Source organism: Nylanderia fulva, unplaced genomic scaffold, assembly GCF_048542155.1.
Source record: "Nylanderia fulva isolate GAGA-0341 unplaced genomic scaffold, ASM4854215v1 Scaffold22, whole genome shotgun sequence".
Classification (NCBI taxonomy): domain Eukaryota; kingdom Metazoa; phylum Arthropoda; class Insecta; order Hymenoptera; family Formicidae; genus Nylanderia; species Nylanderia fulva.
In genome coordinates, this window is record NW_028190285.1 from 3,015,676 (window position 1) to 3,032,380 (window position 16,705).

The 16,705-nt window shown below is 31.0% G+C and overlaps 2 protein-coding genes across 4 annotated transcripts in view; one reads left to right on the forward strand and one right to left on the reverse strand.

Annotated features, from left to right (window-relative positions):
- The first annotated feature begins 1,748 nt into the window (after positions 1 to 1,748).
- LOC114928724 (aquaporin AQPAn.G) lies at positions 1,749 to 13,014 on the forward strand. Of its 3 annotated transcripts, XM_029300002.2 has the most exons (6): positions 1,749 to 2,066; positions 7,107 to 7,364; positions 8,085 to 8,369; positions 8,687 to 8,896; positions 9,873 to 9,912; positions 10,024 to 13,014. In XM_029300002.2, exons 2-5 carry the CDS (start codon positions 7,107 to 7,109, stop codon positions 9,909 to 9,911), a joined length of 792 nt encoding a protein of 263 aa, XP_029155835.1. In that variant the 5' UTR covers positions 1,749 to 2,066; the 3' UTR covers position 9,912; positions 10,024 to 13,014. The 3 variants fall into 3 exon arrangements, with proteins under 3 accessions (XP_029155835.1, XP_029155834.1, XP_029155833.1); XM_029300001.2 differs by having other exon boundaries at positions 9,873 to 13,014; XM_029300000.2 differs by lacking the exon at positions 9,873 to 9,912.
- LOC114928736 (uncharacterized) overlaps positions 11,188 to 16,705 on the reverse strand; it is a 99,259-nt gene continuing 93,741 nt past the window's right edge. Inside the window, 1 exon segment of the mRNA XM_085482880.1 lies at positions 11,188 to 16,704. Coding sequence (XP_085339006.1) covers positions 14,755 to 16,704 — 1,950 coding nt within the window. The 3' untranslated portion in view covers positions 11,188 to 14,754.

Here is a 16,705-nt window from a genome sequence, read left to right on the forward strand (position 1 = left end):
ATATTCAATAACTCTAATAGTATTTTTGCACATTTTATCTGCATGTATTTATTTTTATTATACGCGCGGGACTCATCATCGTTGAATATAAGAATGATTGTGCGTGATGAATCGCGTTTCGGGTTACACGAATTGATCGAACAACTACTTAACATTTTCTCGCGTCGCTCGCGCCTCCGATTCCGCCTCCGCATTTTCTGAATGTCGTCAATTGATTTATGGTATACGTCGATTGTCGCGATGACACTCGACTTGCTTGCGCGACTAATTCAACAAGATAAAAAGAACATTAAAGACAGCAGGACCAATGATTCGAATTTAAAGATATTAACGCGCTACCGCCGAATCTTTATATTTATTCGAAATCTTTTTCATTTGAGATTTTATGTTTTGTGCAAATTATACGACTAATTAAATCTAGGAGAGTAAACTCAAGCACGCTGAGAGAAATAACAAAGAAAACGATTAAATTTGAAAATTAAAGTAAAATAAAAATATACTTGAGATAAATAAATATACAAGCTAAATAAGAAAATAAAATCAAAATAAGCAAAGTAAAATAGACAAATAGAAAAAGTTTGAAATAAAAATAAAAAGAAGAATAAAGAATAAAATTAAATAAAGATTTAAACGTAAAAGAATGATTTTGTTACTTTTGTAAAATAAATTTATCGCAGACCAATTTAAAAATATTTAGAGTCTACATGAGAAATAAATCGAAATAAAGAAAAATGATTGAAATAAATGAAAAGAAAAATTATAACGCGTATAGAACGCGTTTAATCGCAAAGGTGAAGGCTAGAATGAATTCATCATCCTTAGCAGAGTAGTCGTCGTTGCGGTTAGATGATTCCCCCTTCGTTATGCATCGCGTGCTCTGCAAGGAAGTACCGTTGAAACTTTTCTTTTCTTACCGGGAAACTGCCATTTCCGATTACACGTTTCGGAAAAACTACAATCGAAAGAAGTTCGAAGGGAAAGAAATCTATTCGCTACGAGAAAAATTGCATCACGACATTTCTTTTGTATTCCGAATAGAAGTTATTTGTACAGATTATTAAAATTTTGTTGAAATATATGTATATAAGAATATATTTTTGTCAAAATATTATTCTAAAATTTTATCATTTTAAATGAAATAATTCTCGATTATTTCAGACAATATCGTCACTCAAACTAGTTTCTTGTCTGCTTTCTAACTTCCTAAAGCAATCGCATTGCATAGAGAATTGGAGAGAAAAGATTGCAACACAGAGGTCAAAAGGTAAGTTGGAAACAAGTACAAGCACGGAATAAATTGTCCTTAATACATTCTCTTTAAAAACAGTCAAGAACTTTCACAGTAATTGCGAAAAATCCAAGTATCCTTTAGAAAGTTTAAAACATGGAAATTTTCTTGAAATATTTACAATTTTAATATCACGATTTTCATAATTTTTTTATTAATTATTATTATAATAAAATGTAATTTTCGAATTTCAATATTTTAATTTAAATACTTATAATAGTTTGAATTGCGAATCTTTGAATACGGAATGTCAAATCCCTAAATCACACACATTTAATCGTAACGAAAATGTCGAGATATCTTTTTCACAATCTTATCAATGGCAATTTTCAAAGTTAAGCCGCTGGATTCATCACAATATCCGCGTACATTCCGCGCGCGGACTCATCCATCGTTGTTTACGCGCCTGCATTTGCCACTTTTAACCGCGATATCCCTTCTACTCTGCTGTCAGCCAGCCAGCCGGTAGAGTACCAGAACAGATACCTACCTACGTGAGACCCGACCGGCCTGAGAGCTTTACTTGCGACAGTTGTCGTTCGGTCGCTCTCAAGGAGTCATCTCGGCCTCATCGTAAATCAGCTCTGCTTCAAAGGCTCTTGGAAAAATTCGACAGAATCTCAAATAACTCTCGAATAATACCCGCAATTAACAAATTTTCGAGGATTTATCAAAGGACCATTCAACGATTCTGGACGAACTCTCAAGAACTCGCGAGCAGCTTTTGGCAGAACTAGAAAGGATTTAGTATATCAACGTCAGAGTTACGAGATTTAGGGTGAGTCGAGATCATTTTATTTATTTCAATTTTTGTATATATATTTGCGCACTCTCTAAATTTCTTGGAGTTAAAATCAAACAGGAACTTGGAGTAAAATTTCAATCTTTTGGAATGAGACTGTTCGATTTTCACTCCAAGAAATTTAGAGAGTATATATTTATAATTTTTACTTATTAATTATTTATATATACTTAGATAGGTTTAATAATATACATAGGTATAATTAAAAACAAATAACGTAGCTGATTGTTAAAATTGAAAATTCAATAACATTTACTATAATGAAAATATTCAATGTTTCAACATTGTACAATAAATAGCAAAATCGGCCGGAAAAGCTCAATGTAGTATGGTAATAAACACGTGGGTTTCCAATCAGAGAAACATATATTTAGACTGTTATCGCGGTTAAAAGGTTGAAATGCAATTGCGCTGCTTTAAATGCGAAACCAAGCTTTTTACGATTCAAATCAGACTAGCGATTTAATGTGAGATGCATGCGAGATGCGTAATGTAAATTGTGATTATTTTTAGTAGATACGTGACATTTATGCGAACATTTTAACTATTTTTGCTTTTATCGTGCGCTGTTTTCACAGAAGCCACGCGATGATTTATATTGCTCCCAATTTTCCATCCATATACAACCATATGAATAAACACGTGTCGCAGTGCTCATTTAAAATACACAATTAATAAGATCCTAATTTTGAAAGAAAATATGAAATATATTAATTAATATAAATATATAAAGATTCTTCGTATTAAATAATTTTACTTTTTAAAAATCTTATTTCATAAAATAAATGATTCAATAAGATATTTTGTTTCTATCAAACACGTGATTGTAAATATATCAATCGTACAAAGTGTTCAAGAAATAAATGAGCATTTAGATTAAATTCGAAATTAAATTAAAATAATAATATAAGTTATATTAAAAATGCAATCATATGCAAATAATGACAAAATACAAGGATAAAAAGTATCATAAAATTTATATGGATTAACACAAATTTTTAGTAAAATAAAATTTAATTTAAGAATTAAATTGTATATCTATAGAAATTATATAAATGTGCAATTCTACCATTAAACGAATTGAAGTAAAATTAAACCTATGCCGATTAACGATGCATTGAAAAAGCCATGGCTTATAAAGTGGAACGAGTGGATCGCCGGCCCGACATGGTCGAGCGATCCTTTAAAGGGATCCCGAAGAAGTTGTACGGTGTCCAGTTGAGAAAAATCAAATAAATGGAGGGGAAAAATCCTGAGAGACCATATAGGGATAACGATCTCTCTAACGGTCGGCGATAAATCGCCGAGGATCTAACGGGCGATTTATGTTTCCGAATCGACCGGTCTTTGCTTTCGCGGAACGATCAACGGCAATAGGCTCCTCGTAGAGGAGGAAATCCGAGGGGGATTCTCAGGTGAGATAGAAAGAGGGGATTTTATTGCCGCCAGGTGGAACACCGATATCGATAATCGCGTCGCGAAGGACGGACCTTCTTTTCTTCGCTGCTGAATGTAGTAAAGCGTGCGAAAAGCAAGTAGGGCGTAAATAGAAATAGAAAAAAACTTATGACAAAAAAGACACGAGGAACAAAGGCGAGTTTTAGGCCAAAAAATTTTTAGTTCGAGATTTTGCTAGTTGCAGTTTACGATTCATTCATTCATGCGCTATTTCTAATACTTGACAATTGTTTTTTGAGAAATTAATTTAAATAGTTCATATTAAAAATACTATTTTATAAAAGTTTGAATATTTTGTCGCGAATGTTGGATCGATTGTAATTTCATATATACATAACAAGAAAATTATAATTTTTTATATATAATGAAAAATAAATTTCGGCTCGTGTAAAATTAAAATAAGTAATAAAATTAAAAGGCCAACTTAACGAGCTAATTGATTAGGTGTTAAAATTTTTTTTTTTTTTATTCTACGTCATGAAAATAATACAAATGAAAATTAGTAAACGTTTCAACTATACGACAGTCTTTATCAATACAAATATCGCCTTGCTAACATATCAATAAATTAAATAATTTGGAAAGACAGAACTTATCATACATGTAAAATATATAGACTTATAAAAAAACGCAGTATAACACATCATACTTGTTGGCTTGAATTACAGCTGATCGTTCGAATTAGTCGTTAAAGAGCCTAATCTCGAACATCATTCAAAAAGAACTACAGAAATCTGATGTTCGAGATTAGGCTCTTTAACGATTAATTCGCACGATCACAGCCGTAATTCAAGCCAACAAGTATGATGTGTTATACTGCGTTTTTTCATAAGTCTATATATTTTACATGTATGATAAGTTCTGCCTTTCCAAATTATTTAATTTATTGATATGTTAGCAAGGCGATATTTGTATTCATAAAGACTGTCGTACAGTTGAAACGTTTACTAATTTTCATTTGTATTATTTTCATGACGTAGAATAAAAAAAAAAAATTTTTAACACTTAATCAATTAGCTCGTTAAGTTGACCTTTTAATTTTATTACTTATTATAATTTTTTATTAAATAATTATAATCATTTATTATGATCAAACACAAATATATCTCGAATTAAAGAAATTATCATCAAATACTTGCGAAATATCAAAATTATATAATATATAATATGTGATATTAAATTAATAAATAATAATAATAATATAATAAAAAAATATGTAACTGATAATATAGTGCAAAACGATATGTAAATTAAATAAATAAAAGTACGCTTTTTGTATTTTTAAAATTAGATAATAGTTTTTGGATTTTCAAAAAAATGTCAAGTGATTTTTCAGGCTCTTGTAAAACATTTATAATTCTAACGTACAGAGATTTGCTAGAGCAAATGATAAATAATTGTTTGAAACATTAGCAGAGGCGATTTCTCAACAACGTGAAATCGTACTTGTAACGTGATTAACGCATTTGTTAAATTAGTGCCGCGGCCGCGACTCTGTTAAAAGCAATCGGATAAATGGAGGCAAAGGTAAATAAATGATGGAAATAAAGATCGGAGGTCGTACTTTCACAGAATTTCCCGACGGTGTCGTACGTCGACCGCTGTATTAATGTGCGAACATTGTCGCTTTTACGATCCCGTGAAATTGTCAGGCGGAATTCATTAATTTAGCCAATTACGCTATATGAGAAAATGCAAAGCTAATGAACAGAACATTCCACGAAACTTTAAGGGAATTTTCAGAAATAAATTCAAAATATTCAAAATGTTTAGCTGGAAAAAATTTGATTGACAATTGATGTTGAGAGTTTGTCTTTTTAAAATGTCGAATTTTCAGATATCTTGCATATGAAAAATTTTACAATTATAATTTGCAATAAACACATTGGTATTAATTATATTAATGTTAATAAACTTAAGATTATTGAATTATAAAATTAATATTTGCGATGTGACATTTATGTAAAATAAATATTAAAAATAATTACTGCATCCTAAATTTTGCAAAATATTTCTTAAATAAAATCAGTGTTGTTACACAGTATAAATTGTGTAAAAATACTGCTCGACCTGAAAATTTCTGCAGGTCCCTAATTTAAGCTTCATTGCTGTTTACAATCTAAACATTCGCGAAAATACACATCGAGGCTGAGAAAACAAAATATCGATCGCGCAAATCGCATAAAAGAATCAACAAATAAATTCGGTTCCTTTAATAATTATCGTGATTTCGTAACGCGCGATTTAGCAAATCGGTCGCATAAAAGCGACAAATAGTTTTATGACACATATACGGACGGATGCGAAGGAAGAACAATCTTGAAACTGTGACATCATGTGTAGGATCCGATCATCTCAGCTTACGACTTTAGTAATGACGACCATGAAATTACGTAATCTCTCTACCGTATGGGATATTTTTGGGGGAAAATGTTTCTCTTTTATGCTTAATCAGATATTAAGAAAAGAAAAACTAATATCTCAAAATTATATGTAAAACACAAAATAGTGTTTGTCTTTCAAATAAACTTAATTAACATCACTGAGAAAAAAAGTTGATAACTTGACAAAATCGTTCTACTAATTATTATTTTGTTAATTGAACATATAAATATTTAAGTCAAAACATGTTATATCAGATTTGTTGTATTTTAATTTAAATACTTCTATATGTTCAATTAACAAAATAATAATTAGTTGAACGATTTAGTTAACAATTTTTTTTCTCAGTGTATGATTAAGATAATACGTGATTTTATATGGAATATTGAAGAAAACAAAACCGATTGTTTTTTTCAATATTATATAACACAATTCGTTGCTTAATAAAATGTTTATTGAAATGAGAAATACTTCATTAAGCAAATTTATTTAGATCTCGCTGTTTTGATCACAGAAGAAAAGCTGATCTTAATCAAGACGTGTAGGTGATGATCAAGCTTTAGAGCGATTAAGTAATTCGAGACGAGGATATGACGATCTGCATACGTAATGCAGTCTGTTGAAGCTTTCGTCGCGGCTATATGCTCGTAAAACGCGTGTCCTCGATCTAGATCCGCCAGTTTGTTGATCGACAGAATATCGCTAAACATCGCTAAGAAAGTGTTACACAACGCAAAAAAAGTCTATTAAATTTTATATGAATCCGGAAAGGAAGAAAAACGAACACTTCCTCTACAGAACTTCATTCATTCATATTGTACATAAAAATCGAATATTTTTTATCTATATATTCAAAAAGAATATCTTTACTTTCATCTTTCGTGCTACCTATAGATAGCAATTATGTATCTTAATAAAAATTATTATTTTATAGTAATGTAAAAATATAAGGAAACATCTTTGTATGAGTATATATGTATTTTCTAATAAACATCAAAAATATTTCCAACTTTTTCCATTACTCCAAATTTGTATTAAAACCTTTGGTTGTTTCAACAACCAAATAAATGATTCTTATCACAATACTTCTTTCTATTCTTTCTCTCTTATTCTTTTTTCCCTATATTTTATTTTGTATTTATTTTCTACTTAATTTTTCTGAAATTTTTGGCGCAGATGGTGAATCTAAAAAACGCCCTGGGCGCTGATGAACTTACCGACAAGAAGGCTGGTCTCCCTCGAGGTCTTTTGGCAGAATTTCTCGGCACCCTGTTGCTCAACTTTTTCGGCTGCGGTGCCGTGGTAACTGACAATGTTGTCGCCATCGGTCTGGCCTTCGGTCTGGTAGTGGCAAGCGCAATTCAGGGGATAGGTCACGTTTCTGGCGGTCACGTCAACCCGGCGGTCACGTGTGGTCTTATCATCATTGGCAAGGTAAAGTGACAAATCGTATATTTGTGTACTTTGATCAAAATGTTTACCCTTAATTGCAAAAATTAAATAAAATAGCAAAACGTATAAAATATAAAAACACTTGTAGTAAATGGTATTTATATTAAATGTCAAAATAATTGTCATACTTAACTTATATGATTCATGAAAAATAAGTTAACTTTTTCTTCATTTTTTATACTTAGATTGCTCTTCGTTATTATTATTTATTTTTACTTCAAGTTTTCTTAAATATGGTTCTAAGTCGCTATAAATCCGATGTATATAAATTGTGTAACCGAGAATCAGCTATATTTTATTCCACAAATGAAATTAATACTCATCCAAGGAATTCGATATTACGCGATGAAAATTGATCCACAAACCGTGGAATCGTCTAAATAAAAAAATAAAAAGGAACGACGATCAATTCCTCCTTAAATTAATCAATTCTTATAAATAAAATTCAATAAAGAAATGATGCATTAGTAGAATTTTCAATAATAATCATATCATTGATAAATCTTGAATTTTGATTGAATACTAATTGCATTAATTGCATAATTTGTGTGTGTGTTTAATTATCTTGATGTTATGTTCAAGTTTATTTTTTTTAAACCTGAATAGTTATCTATTATCTATTATCCTGATTATATCCTATATTGTTATCTATTATCCTGATTATCTATTAAGATAAGATTCTGATTGTTACATTCTCGGTAGGTGCCAATCATCAGAGGCATCTTATATATCGTTGCACAATGTGCGGGTGCCATCGCTGGCTCGGCGATTCTGCGGGCTCTTTCGGCGGATTCGATGGAAAGTTCTCTAGGTGTAGTAAAGCTCTCTCACGGGATCACCCCGGTCCAAGGACTCGGCGTGGAGTTCTTCCTCGCGTTGATCTTGGTTCTGGTGATTTGCGGTGCGTGCGACGCCGCAAAACCAGACAGCAAAGGCATCGCACCACTTTTAATCGGCCTGGTAGTCACCGTCGGTCATATTGTCGGCGTAAGTGTTTCGATAATTACAAACGCGCATTTTATTATTTAACAAAAATTTTAAATTAGACCTTTAAATTCAAAATTTCAACATTTTTATATTATTTAAGATTATATTCCACTTTAATGTATATTCTAAAATTATATTTTTTACAATAATGTTAATGTAAAATTTACTTAAAGTTGTACATTATAAAATGCGAAATTTGTAATTAATAAAACATTATTAAAATAGATACATACAACGATGAAGGAGAAATTAGTTCTTCCTTCGATCAAATTAAATTATTTTATACCTCTATATAAGAATATTTTTGTAATAATTAGATACCGCGAACAGGCGCCGGGATGAATCCGGCGCGTTCACTGGGAAGCGCCGTGGTCATGGGTGCTTTTCATGATCACTGGGTTTACTGGGTAGGCCCAATTATGGGTGGCATCGCCGGCGCGTTAATTTATGTGCATGCAGTTGGGCCCGCCAAGGAACCGGAAGCTCCCACCAGGACTTATGCCTCCGTTGCCAACGAGGAGAAAGAGGTACATTATACCACAAGAATGTGAAGCCACTTTCAGACATGAATATAAAATATTTCATTGCCAATCAAAGATATAATTAATTCTCAATTTTCGGCAAAAAGAGAATTAATTTTCAAAATTATTTATTTTCGATAAATTTCTTAATTTGTTAATTTTTAAATTTTATTTAATTTTCTACATTTTTCTTAGTAAAATTAATTTTATTTTTTATAAGTTTCTTTACATAATATCTAAAAGAAGTTCCCAATAATTATTAAAAATTAAATATTATGCTATATATGAACTTTTGATTTTTAATATCTGGAAAATGGCTTAATTTTACAATTGGCTTAATTAAACAATTTTCTAAATATATATTTATAATGTAAGTCTGGCATCTTCCTAAGCATTAACAAGATTTAATCCGCTTAAAAATCACTCTGACGCACGCATTAACTTTCTTAGATTAATATTTGCTATAATTTACAATTTTTTTTTCATTATCGATGGAATTCTGAAATCTTATAAGCTCAAATATTTATCCAATTTTTTATGGGACAAAAAGTATCTATAATATATATGTATATACATATATAGCAAATGCATGTATCCTCGCAATGCATAATTGCAAAATGCAATAGATAAAAAAATTAAATAGATTTTATTTTTGAAATTTAAAAAAATCGAGAGACAAAAAATTATTATCATACAAGAACCAATTTATATAAAGTAATTTTTTATCTATTATACTTTTATCTTTTTCATCAAAAATCTTAAAATCGAAACAATAATTATTCAGAAATTTTTTAATTAATGATGAAATGCAAAAGTCAAATCCTTGTTTTTTTTAAGTGGAATTTTCTTACTTATTTTTTGACTACTCTCCTATTTGTTCTTTATAAAATCTCACAACTACCTTATTAAATCTGCACGAGTTTTTTCGAAATAAGAAAAAATTTCATTTCTAACAATAAGTACGATCGTCTCTGTCCCACAGAGGTTCGAGTATATTGACAGCGGACATAACGGACTTTAAGGTACGAAGATGCCCAGACATACACGAAAACAATTTAGTAATTCGCTTGTAGAATAAAGAATACTTTCGCATATATGGAAAAAAGGGAAAACCGAACATCCTTGTTTTACAGTTGCAGAATCTTACCGCCAGGAAAAACGTGAATCCCGCTTGATGCTCTAATCTCAACTTTAACAGTCTTGTCAGTTCGTCAATTGTCTTATCGATAACGTGATAAGAATTATTAGTCAGCTTTTATTGTAAATATCACGAAGCGCAAATTGCAAAACCATTTTAAAATTGTAAAATTAAATTGTATTATTTTTTAAAAGAATATTGAGAATGTCGATTCCTATAAATAATCGCTGAAGACAATCTAGAAATGCAATTTTATTGCAACCACAATTAATCTTGAAATAAAAAGTACAATTTCTTTTATACAATTTTCACATTTTTGTTGTCTATATTAACAATTCTATTTAAATTATAAAGCATTAATTTAATTTCAATTAAAAAAACAATAGAATGTAAAATATAATAATTTTCGAAAATTCTTTTTATAATATTCATAAAATTGTAATTACATAAATTAAATAATTAATTACAATTTAATTATATAATACATTTTTAGATCGTCTCTCGAATCGTATAAAAATAAATATAGGGACGAATATATGAAGAAAACGAAAGAAATTTTTTGCTATAAAATATTTTACAATACCGACATTTTGTCAATAATTAAGTGATGCATGCAGTTTGATATTACAATTGTATGTATTTCAATAATTAAATGAAACATTCGACTAAATTCTTACCGCGCTTCATTAATAAAATTGAAAAATCACGCAATTTGCTAAATGTATTTGATATTTCGATATTTGATTTTATGTTTAATTATGACAATCAGAGCACTTCAATAAATGTATATATATCGCCTCTTTTCATCAATATAAACATAAGTAAACAATTTTCAAAATTTTTATTTCAACATGTTTTTAAGTATTCATTGCTCTCTTATCATCAGTGAAAATCATCAAGACTTAATTTAATTTCTAATAATGTTTATTCTTGTTTAATTAAGACTGACCACGCAATGTTGTAATAATTAATGATTCTCTAATAGTTTAATAATTAATTAATTTAATCACACGTATAAAAATATTTTATTTTTAATATTAAACAATGTGTGGATAAAAAAAATTTGCCTCAATGGAATTATTCATTATATTTTTATAAACCATATCTATTTTTATTAATATATTTATTTAATTTCTGCGCTTGCGTGACTTTTCGATCATTTCGCTTAATGTTAGATTAATACAGATGCATGTTTGTAACCATTTCGCGCAAGTTTACACGCGAATTTATAATCGATTTTAAAGATATTTCCTACTTATTCACCGTGGATGTTCTCTGAGAATCTTTCATACCTACATGCATGAGAGCTAATATTTGGTTAAAAACCACTAATCTTGTAAAAGCACGTCGTAAAAATATGACTAATTCTCAAACATGATCACGCATACGTGATCTTTAATTCATCTACATATATATTTAATACACTCGCAACAATATGCATTTCTTCCATAAATGAAAGTATAGTTATTGCATTATATATTTTATACATATATATAATTAATAGATATATATTTATGTAATAATATGACCCAGAATACATATATTATCCTAAATGTAAGAATTATATGTAATGTGTACGGAATAAAGTCTGTTTCTTTTTTTTTATATAAATTCTTCTAATTATATGTTCATCTTTTTGTAACTAATAAAATATTGTATTAGATAATTATACTGTGTGTATACATATTATATATAATTTTTGTATTCTCTTACCTATTTGAATATTTGGATGAATGTTAAGAGAATGTTAAGAGAAAGGATGGAGGACAGGCATACAAAATCGTCGAGGGCTCTTCTTACATTTACACACCATATACTTTGTATTTCATACATTTCAAATATCTTGCACAAAGTATCGGATAACCTACATGTTATCGATTTCAAAACTAATTATCGAAATAATTTTGGATATATGATTACACTGTCGTCATATGTATAGCTAGTACTTCATTATCTTTTATGTTCCCAACGTTATAAATATACTGATTCGCGCAAAATCAGAATCCATTGCATTAATAACGTATTATGAAAAAGAAAAAATTGCGATTATGATACTCAAAAAAATAATAAATCAAAAAGAATGATCAGTTTAATTATGCTAATAGACAATGTGGACTGTGACAATTGTCTTCGATTCATACTAATTTCAGTCAGTACTAAAATCTGATTAACGCAATTTTGCAGCCGTACTTTGAAAATTATAGCAAAATTATATCTACAACAGAAAATTTTTATATATAAATTATTCTAACACATTTTCATTTATTAATACAGATATCTTTTTTTAATCATATACTATGGATTATAAATGAATTATATATTGATCATTCTTAAAGATAGAAAACATGATTTAATTTGAAGGATAAAAGAGGGTTGACGAATAACAAACAACCGGTTGATACAACTGGTTGCATATCAAATTTTAATGTTGAAAAATAGACAAATTTGACGAATGTAAGAACCATGAGATTTCTTCGTTAGTCAAGACAAATGTGTAAAAAAGAAAAAATATTGTATATATATGTATACGTTTCTCATGACTTTAATTTTGGGAAAATGGGAGCCGATAAAACCATCCAGTGGCTGTCTATATATTTATATACATTTTTTTCATTGCAATGTGCCAAATTAAAGGATAACACTCGAAATCAGAAGGTATCACGAACAAGTTTAATCAATGTTCTTTTCAATCTACAGAGATCTCTTCATTTCGAAAACAGCATAAGTCGAATTTTGAAAAATCGAGACATGTAAGAAATAAATAAGAGACGAAATCAAGAAAGCATCATAAGAGTAGAAATTCTCTTTGCATACCATTCTTTTAGAAACATAATTATACAATTGTGAAAAAATGTAAAATAAAATTCTTAAATAGATTTTTTGATGTGTTGATACATAAAATTATTAAAGTAGCATCAACATTCGCCAGTCTCGAAATAAATGACTCAAACTTACGAGAACCGCTTTACCTTTACGAAGTCTATAATTTTCAAGCAAAAATATTGAAGCTGCGCCAGAATAAATTTGACATAATCTTAATAGGATTGACACGATTATCTCCCGGCCACAATCATCGAAACCAAATCTTAAAAAGTGACATTTATTCAAATTAAAAAAATGTGAAATCCTTCTGTAAAAGCATCTTCACATGATTGATTCGATTTTAAAATGTTGAAGTTTAATTACCAGTTATTTTCATTACTATCAATTCATCCTGCACGAGGGAAAATTAAAAAATAAAATCAGATAAATATAACATTGCAATTACGAAGCAAGTAATAAATAAAATTCATTTTGCATGCAAAAGATTGCTTTATGTTAAAAAATATTATTATATATTATTATTAATAATAATGTATTATTATATAATATAATATAATATTAATTATTATTTATAAAAAATATTATTATAAAATATATAATTTTATTTTTATAATTCAATATAATTCTCTTTCAATCCCTGCCACAAAAGTTAGAGAATATCGATCTTTACAATAAATACTTCTGCAAGTTATATTTAAATTTTTATACTGAATCTATAGAATTTTTTTATAATCATGTTTTATTTTTAATTCTAATCTCTTTCCCATCGTGCAAAAGATGGATTGATAACAAATAAATTTTATAACATTCAATATAACCTCACTGAAGTTATTAATAATAATATTATAACCAGATCAAGTAAAGATTCTTTTACAGAAGAATCTCTTTAAATCAAATACATATATACAATCACTTTTTATGATTTTATTGTTACGATCGTTTCAATGATTGTGAACGAATGATAATATCGTGTCAATCTCATTAAGATTATGTCAAAATTTTTCTGAAGCATCTTTAAGTTTTTTGCTTCAAAACTCTAGATTTCGCGAAAGTGAAACAATTCTCATTAAAAGAATATTTTTCGACCAATATTCTTATTAACTTGAATATAAGAATTCAATTCTTCAAAAAATGTTAAAATTATTAAAACTTTAAATTATAATTTAAATATAATTCTCAAAATTATTTATTGTAAAGTTATATCGATATTCTGTAACATTTTGCAGAAGCGGAGAGAAAATTACATTAAATTAAGATAAAATTATATAATTTGTAATAATAAAATAATAACGCATGTAATCGAGTTACATCTTAAACAAAAAAAAAGTAATAGTAACAAATTAATTTCAATGAGCTAGAAAGAGCTAGGTAGCAATGCATCAGTTTCAAGAAAAATTAATTTTTCATTAAAACTATAGTATTTAGTTATATAATTTTTTGTTTCAATATCAATTAAATCCAATTAAATCTCATTAAATTAATTTTTTTCGATCTATGAAAACTTAAATTTATATTTCACACTGAGAGTCTAAAATTTCTTAATAACAGTATTTTTCAACATAATTTTAGATTTTATTTTTAAAGTGATTTTAAGATATCCTTTGCATACAAAATTAATTTCATTGCAATGTTGTATTACTTCATAACTGCAATACAATATTATTAGTTTTGTATTTTGTTTGTACAACTATTACGTAAACAATATTAATCCAGCAATAATACACGTCATAATCAAGATGTTAATATTGACGTTACTCAAACTGAACACCGCAATTTATTTATTGATAATATCAAAATTAATTACCAATAATAGGACACCTAGCAAATTTCGAGAGTACGATTTTTTATTTGACGCAGCACTTCAATAAAATAGACAAACGAATAAAATAGAATCAAACCTCTCTTAACCTTCCATTTGCGAAAGTTTATCTTCCAGACTGTCCTGACTGTCGTTGGTATCGTTCAGATTGATGGTGTCGTTACCTTGCGGCAGCTCAATAACAGATTCGTTCAGTGTATCGGTCGTCGGTTTCTGCACCACGGTCTCCATCACGTCCTCCGACGACTCGAAAATCGAGGCGGCCTCGGAAAGATCCTGGGTGTCCAGCGACAAAGTTGCGCCCTCAGGCTGACTCTCTGCTTGCGTAACGCTCACCTGCGCAGGCTCTTCCACTTCGGTTTCCAACTTAACGTCCGTCTCCTGCATGACCTCAACTTCCATCGCAGTCTCCTCCTTGGTGCCGTCCACGTTATCCACCTGCATCTCGCACTCTTGGCCAACAATTTGCTCGTCAACCTCCATCGGTGAATCGACTGTCGTCAGCTTCGCAGGCACATTTGACGCGTCTATATCTGATGCTGATGCCGCGACGCCGGAAATTTGCGTGAGGTTGCTCAGCACAGTTTCCTGCATCTTCATCACGTTGTCGGTAGTCTCCAAGATGTTGCACAATTCGCGACTCATCTCTTCCACTTCCGACGTTTCGCCATGTTTTACGATCATGTAGCGCTTGTTCGAGTATACCTTGTTGCTCGAAATCGTTGGACCCTTCTTCGGGGACGGTGTGCTGTTTATGGTAGTAGAGTTGCTGCTGCTGGTGATGGTGGTTGTCGCCGTTGTTTTCGATGTGCTTTGGATTTCCTTCTCAACATTCTCCAATGTCTCTTCTTCGACAGATTTTTCCTCTTCCTTCATTGAGTCTTCCTTAACTTCATTCTTTACTTCTTGAATCGGATTAGTCTTCGTTTCTGTTTCCACATCGTCATTGTATTCTCGCTCCTCGTCATATATACTCTGTTTCCGTTTCACGAATACTCTCTTGAGCGGCAGCTGCTGCTCATCTTCGGATTCATCGTGCCGTTCCGGCAACATCTCATCGATCGCCTCGTAATCCTGCTGCGCCTTCCTTGCCTGAAGCTCCTCGATCTTCAACCTCTGTTGCTCGACTCGCTTCTCCAGTTGTTCCAGTTTCTCCTTGGTTTCCTGATCCTGACCCTGGGAAATCACTTGCGTCTTCTGCGATAAGATCGAGCTCTTCGGCGTACTTACAGATCCACTGCTGGGCGAAGAGGAGGTCTTCAGTTCAAATTTCTCGTTCAGAATGCTCGTATCGGTTACTTTTTGACGTTGCTCCGCAGATTGCAGTACCGCTTGCACCAAACTCTGACTTTTGTCAAAAGGTCGTTTCATCACTACTCGCTTCACTACGTTGCCGGCCGGCAATTTCGCCAATTCTGCGGGATCTATCGCCGTGCCGTCCGGATTCATGATGACTTCGCGGGTAGTATCGCCCTGCCGAATGATTCTACGAACAATCACGCGCTTAACTTTGTGCGAGCCCGGAGTGCTAGTTACGCTGGTGTCTCCATCCTTGATACTAGATACTGTGCTGATCGGTGTTCCCTCGTTACTGCTTCCTGCCGCTGGTTTCCTCAGCACGATTCTTTTAATCACTTTAACCGTATTAACGGCCTTCGGAGTAGTCGCAACGATCTCCGTCTTATCGTTATCCTTGCGAATGTCCTGAGTTGCGGTTTGTGATCTCGTTACCGGTGCTACGTCCTTAGATGGATCCTGGCCAGCGTTTTGTTGATGCTTCAACGGAATCTTGTGTTCCTTAAATACCGAGGCAACGATTTTCTGCACCTGCGCCTCGGTCTCATCTACGCGACCGGTCTTGATATTATCATCCTTGCTCTGGGACGTAGAACCTTTCAAATTGCTCTGAGAACCGGTGACAGGGCTCTGCACCTCTCTCTTCACGGTCTTTTGCTCTTGAATATCGCGACGTTGGATCGGCATCAACGTCTTGATGGTCTTCTTCACCATATTACCATCCTTGCCGCGCACGAAA

Bases quoted from the DNA above. Each gene is read 5' to 3' on its own strand.
- LOC114928724 (XM_029300000.2), top strand. From the start codon at position 7,107: ATGGTGAATCTAAAAAACGCCCTGGGCGCTGATGAACTTACCGACAAG. The intron at 7,365-8,084 runs GTAAAGTGACAA...CATTCTCGGTAG, and splicing joins GTCTTATCATCATTGGCAAG to GTGCCAATCATCAGAGGCAT. The intron at 8,897-10,023 runs GTACATTATACC...CTTGTTTTACAG, and splicing joins TTGCCAACGAGGAGAAAGAG to TTGCAGAATCTTACCGCCAG.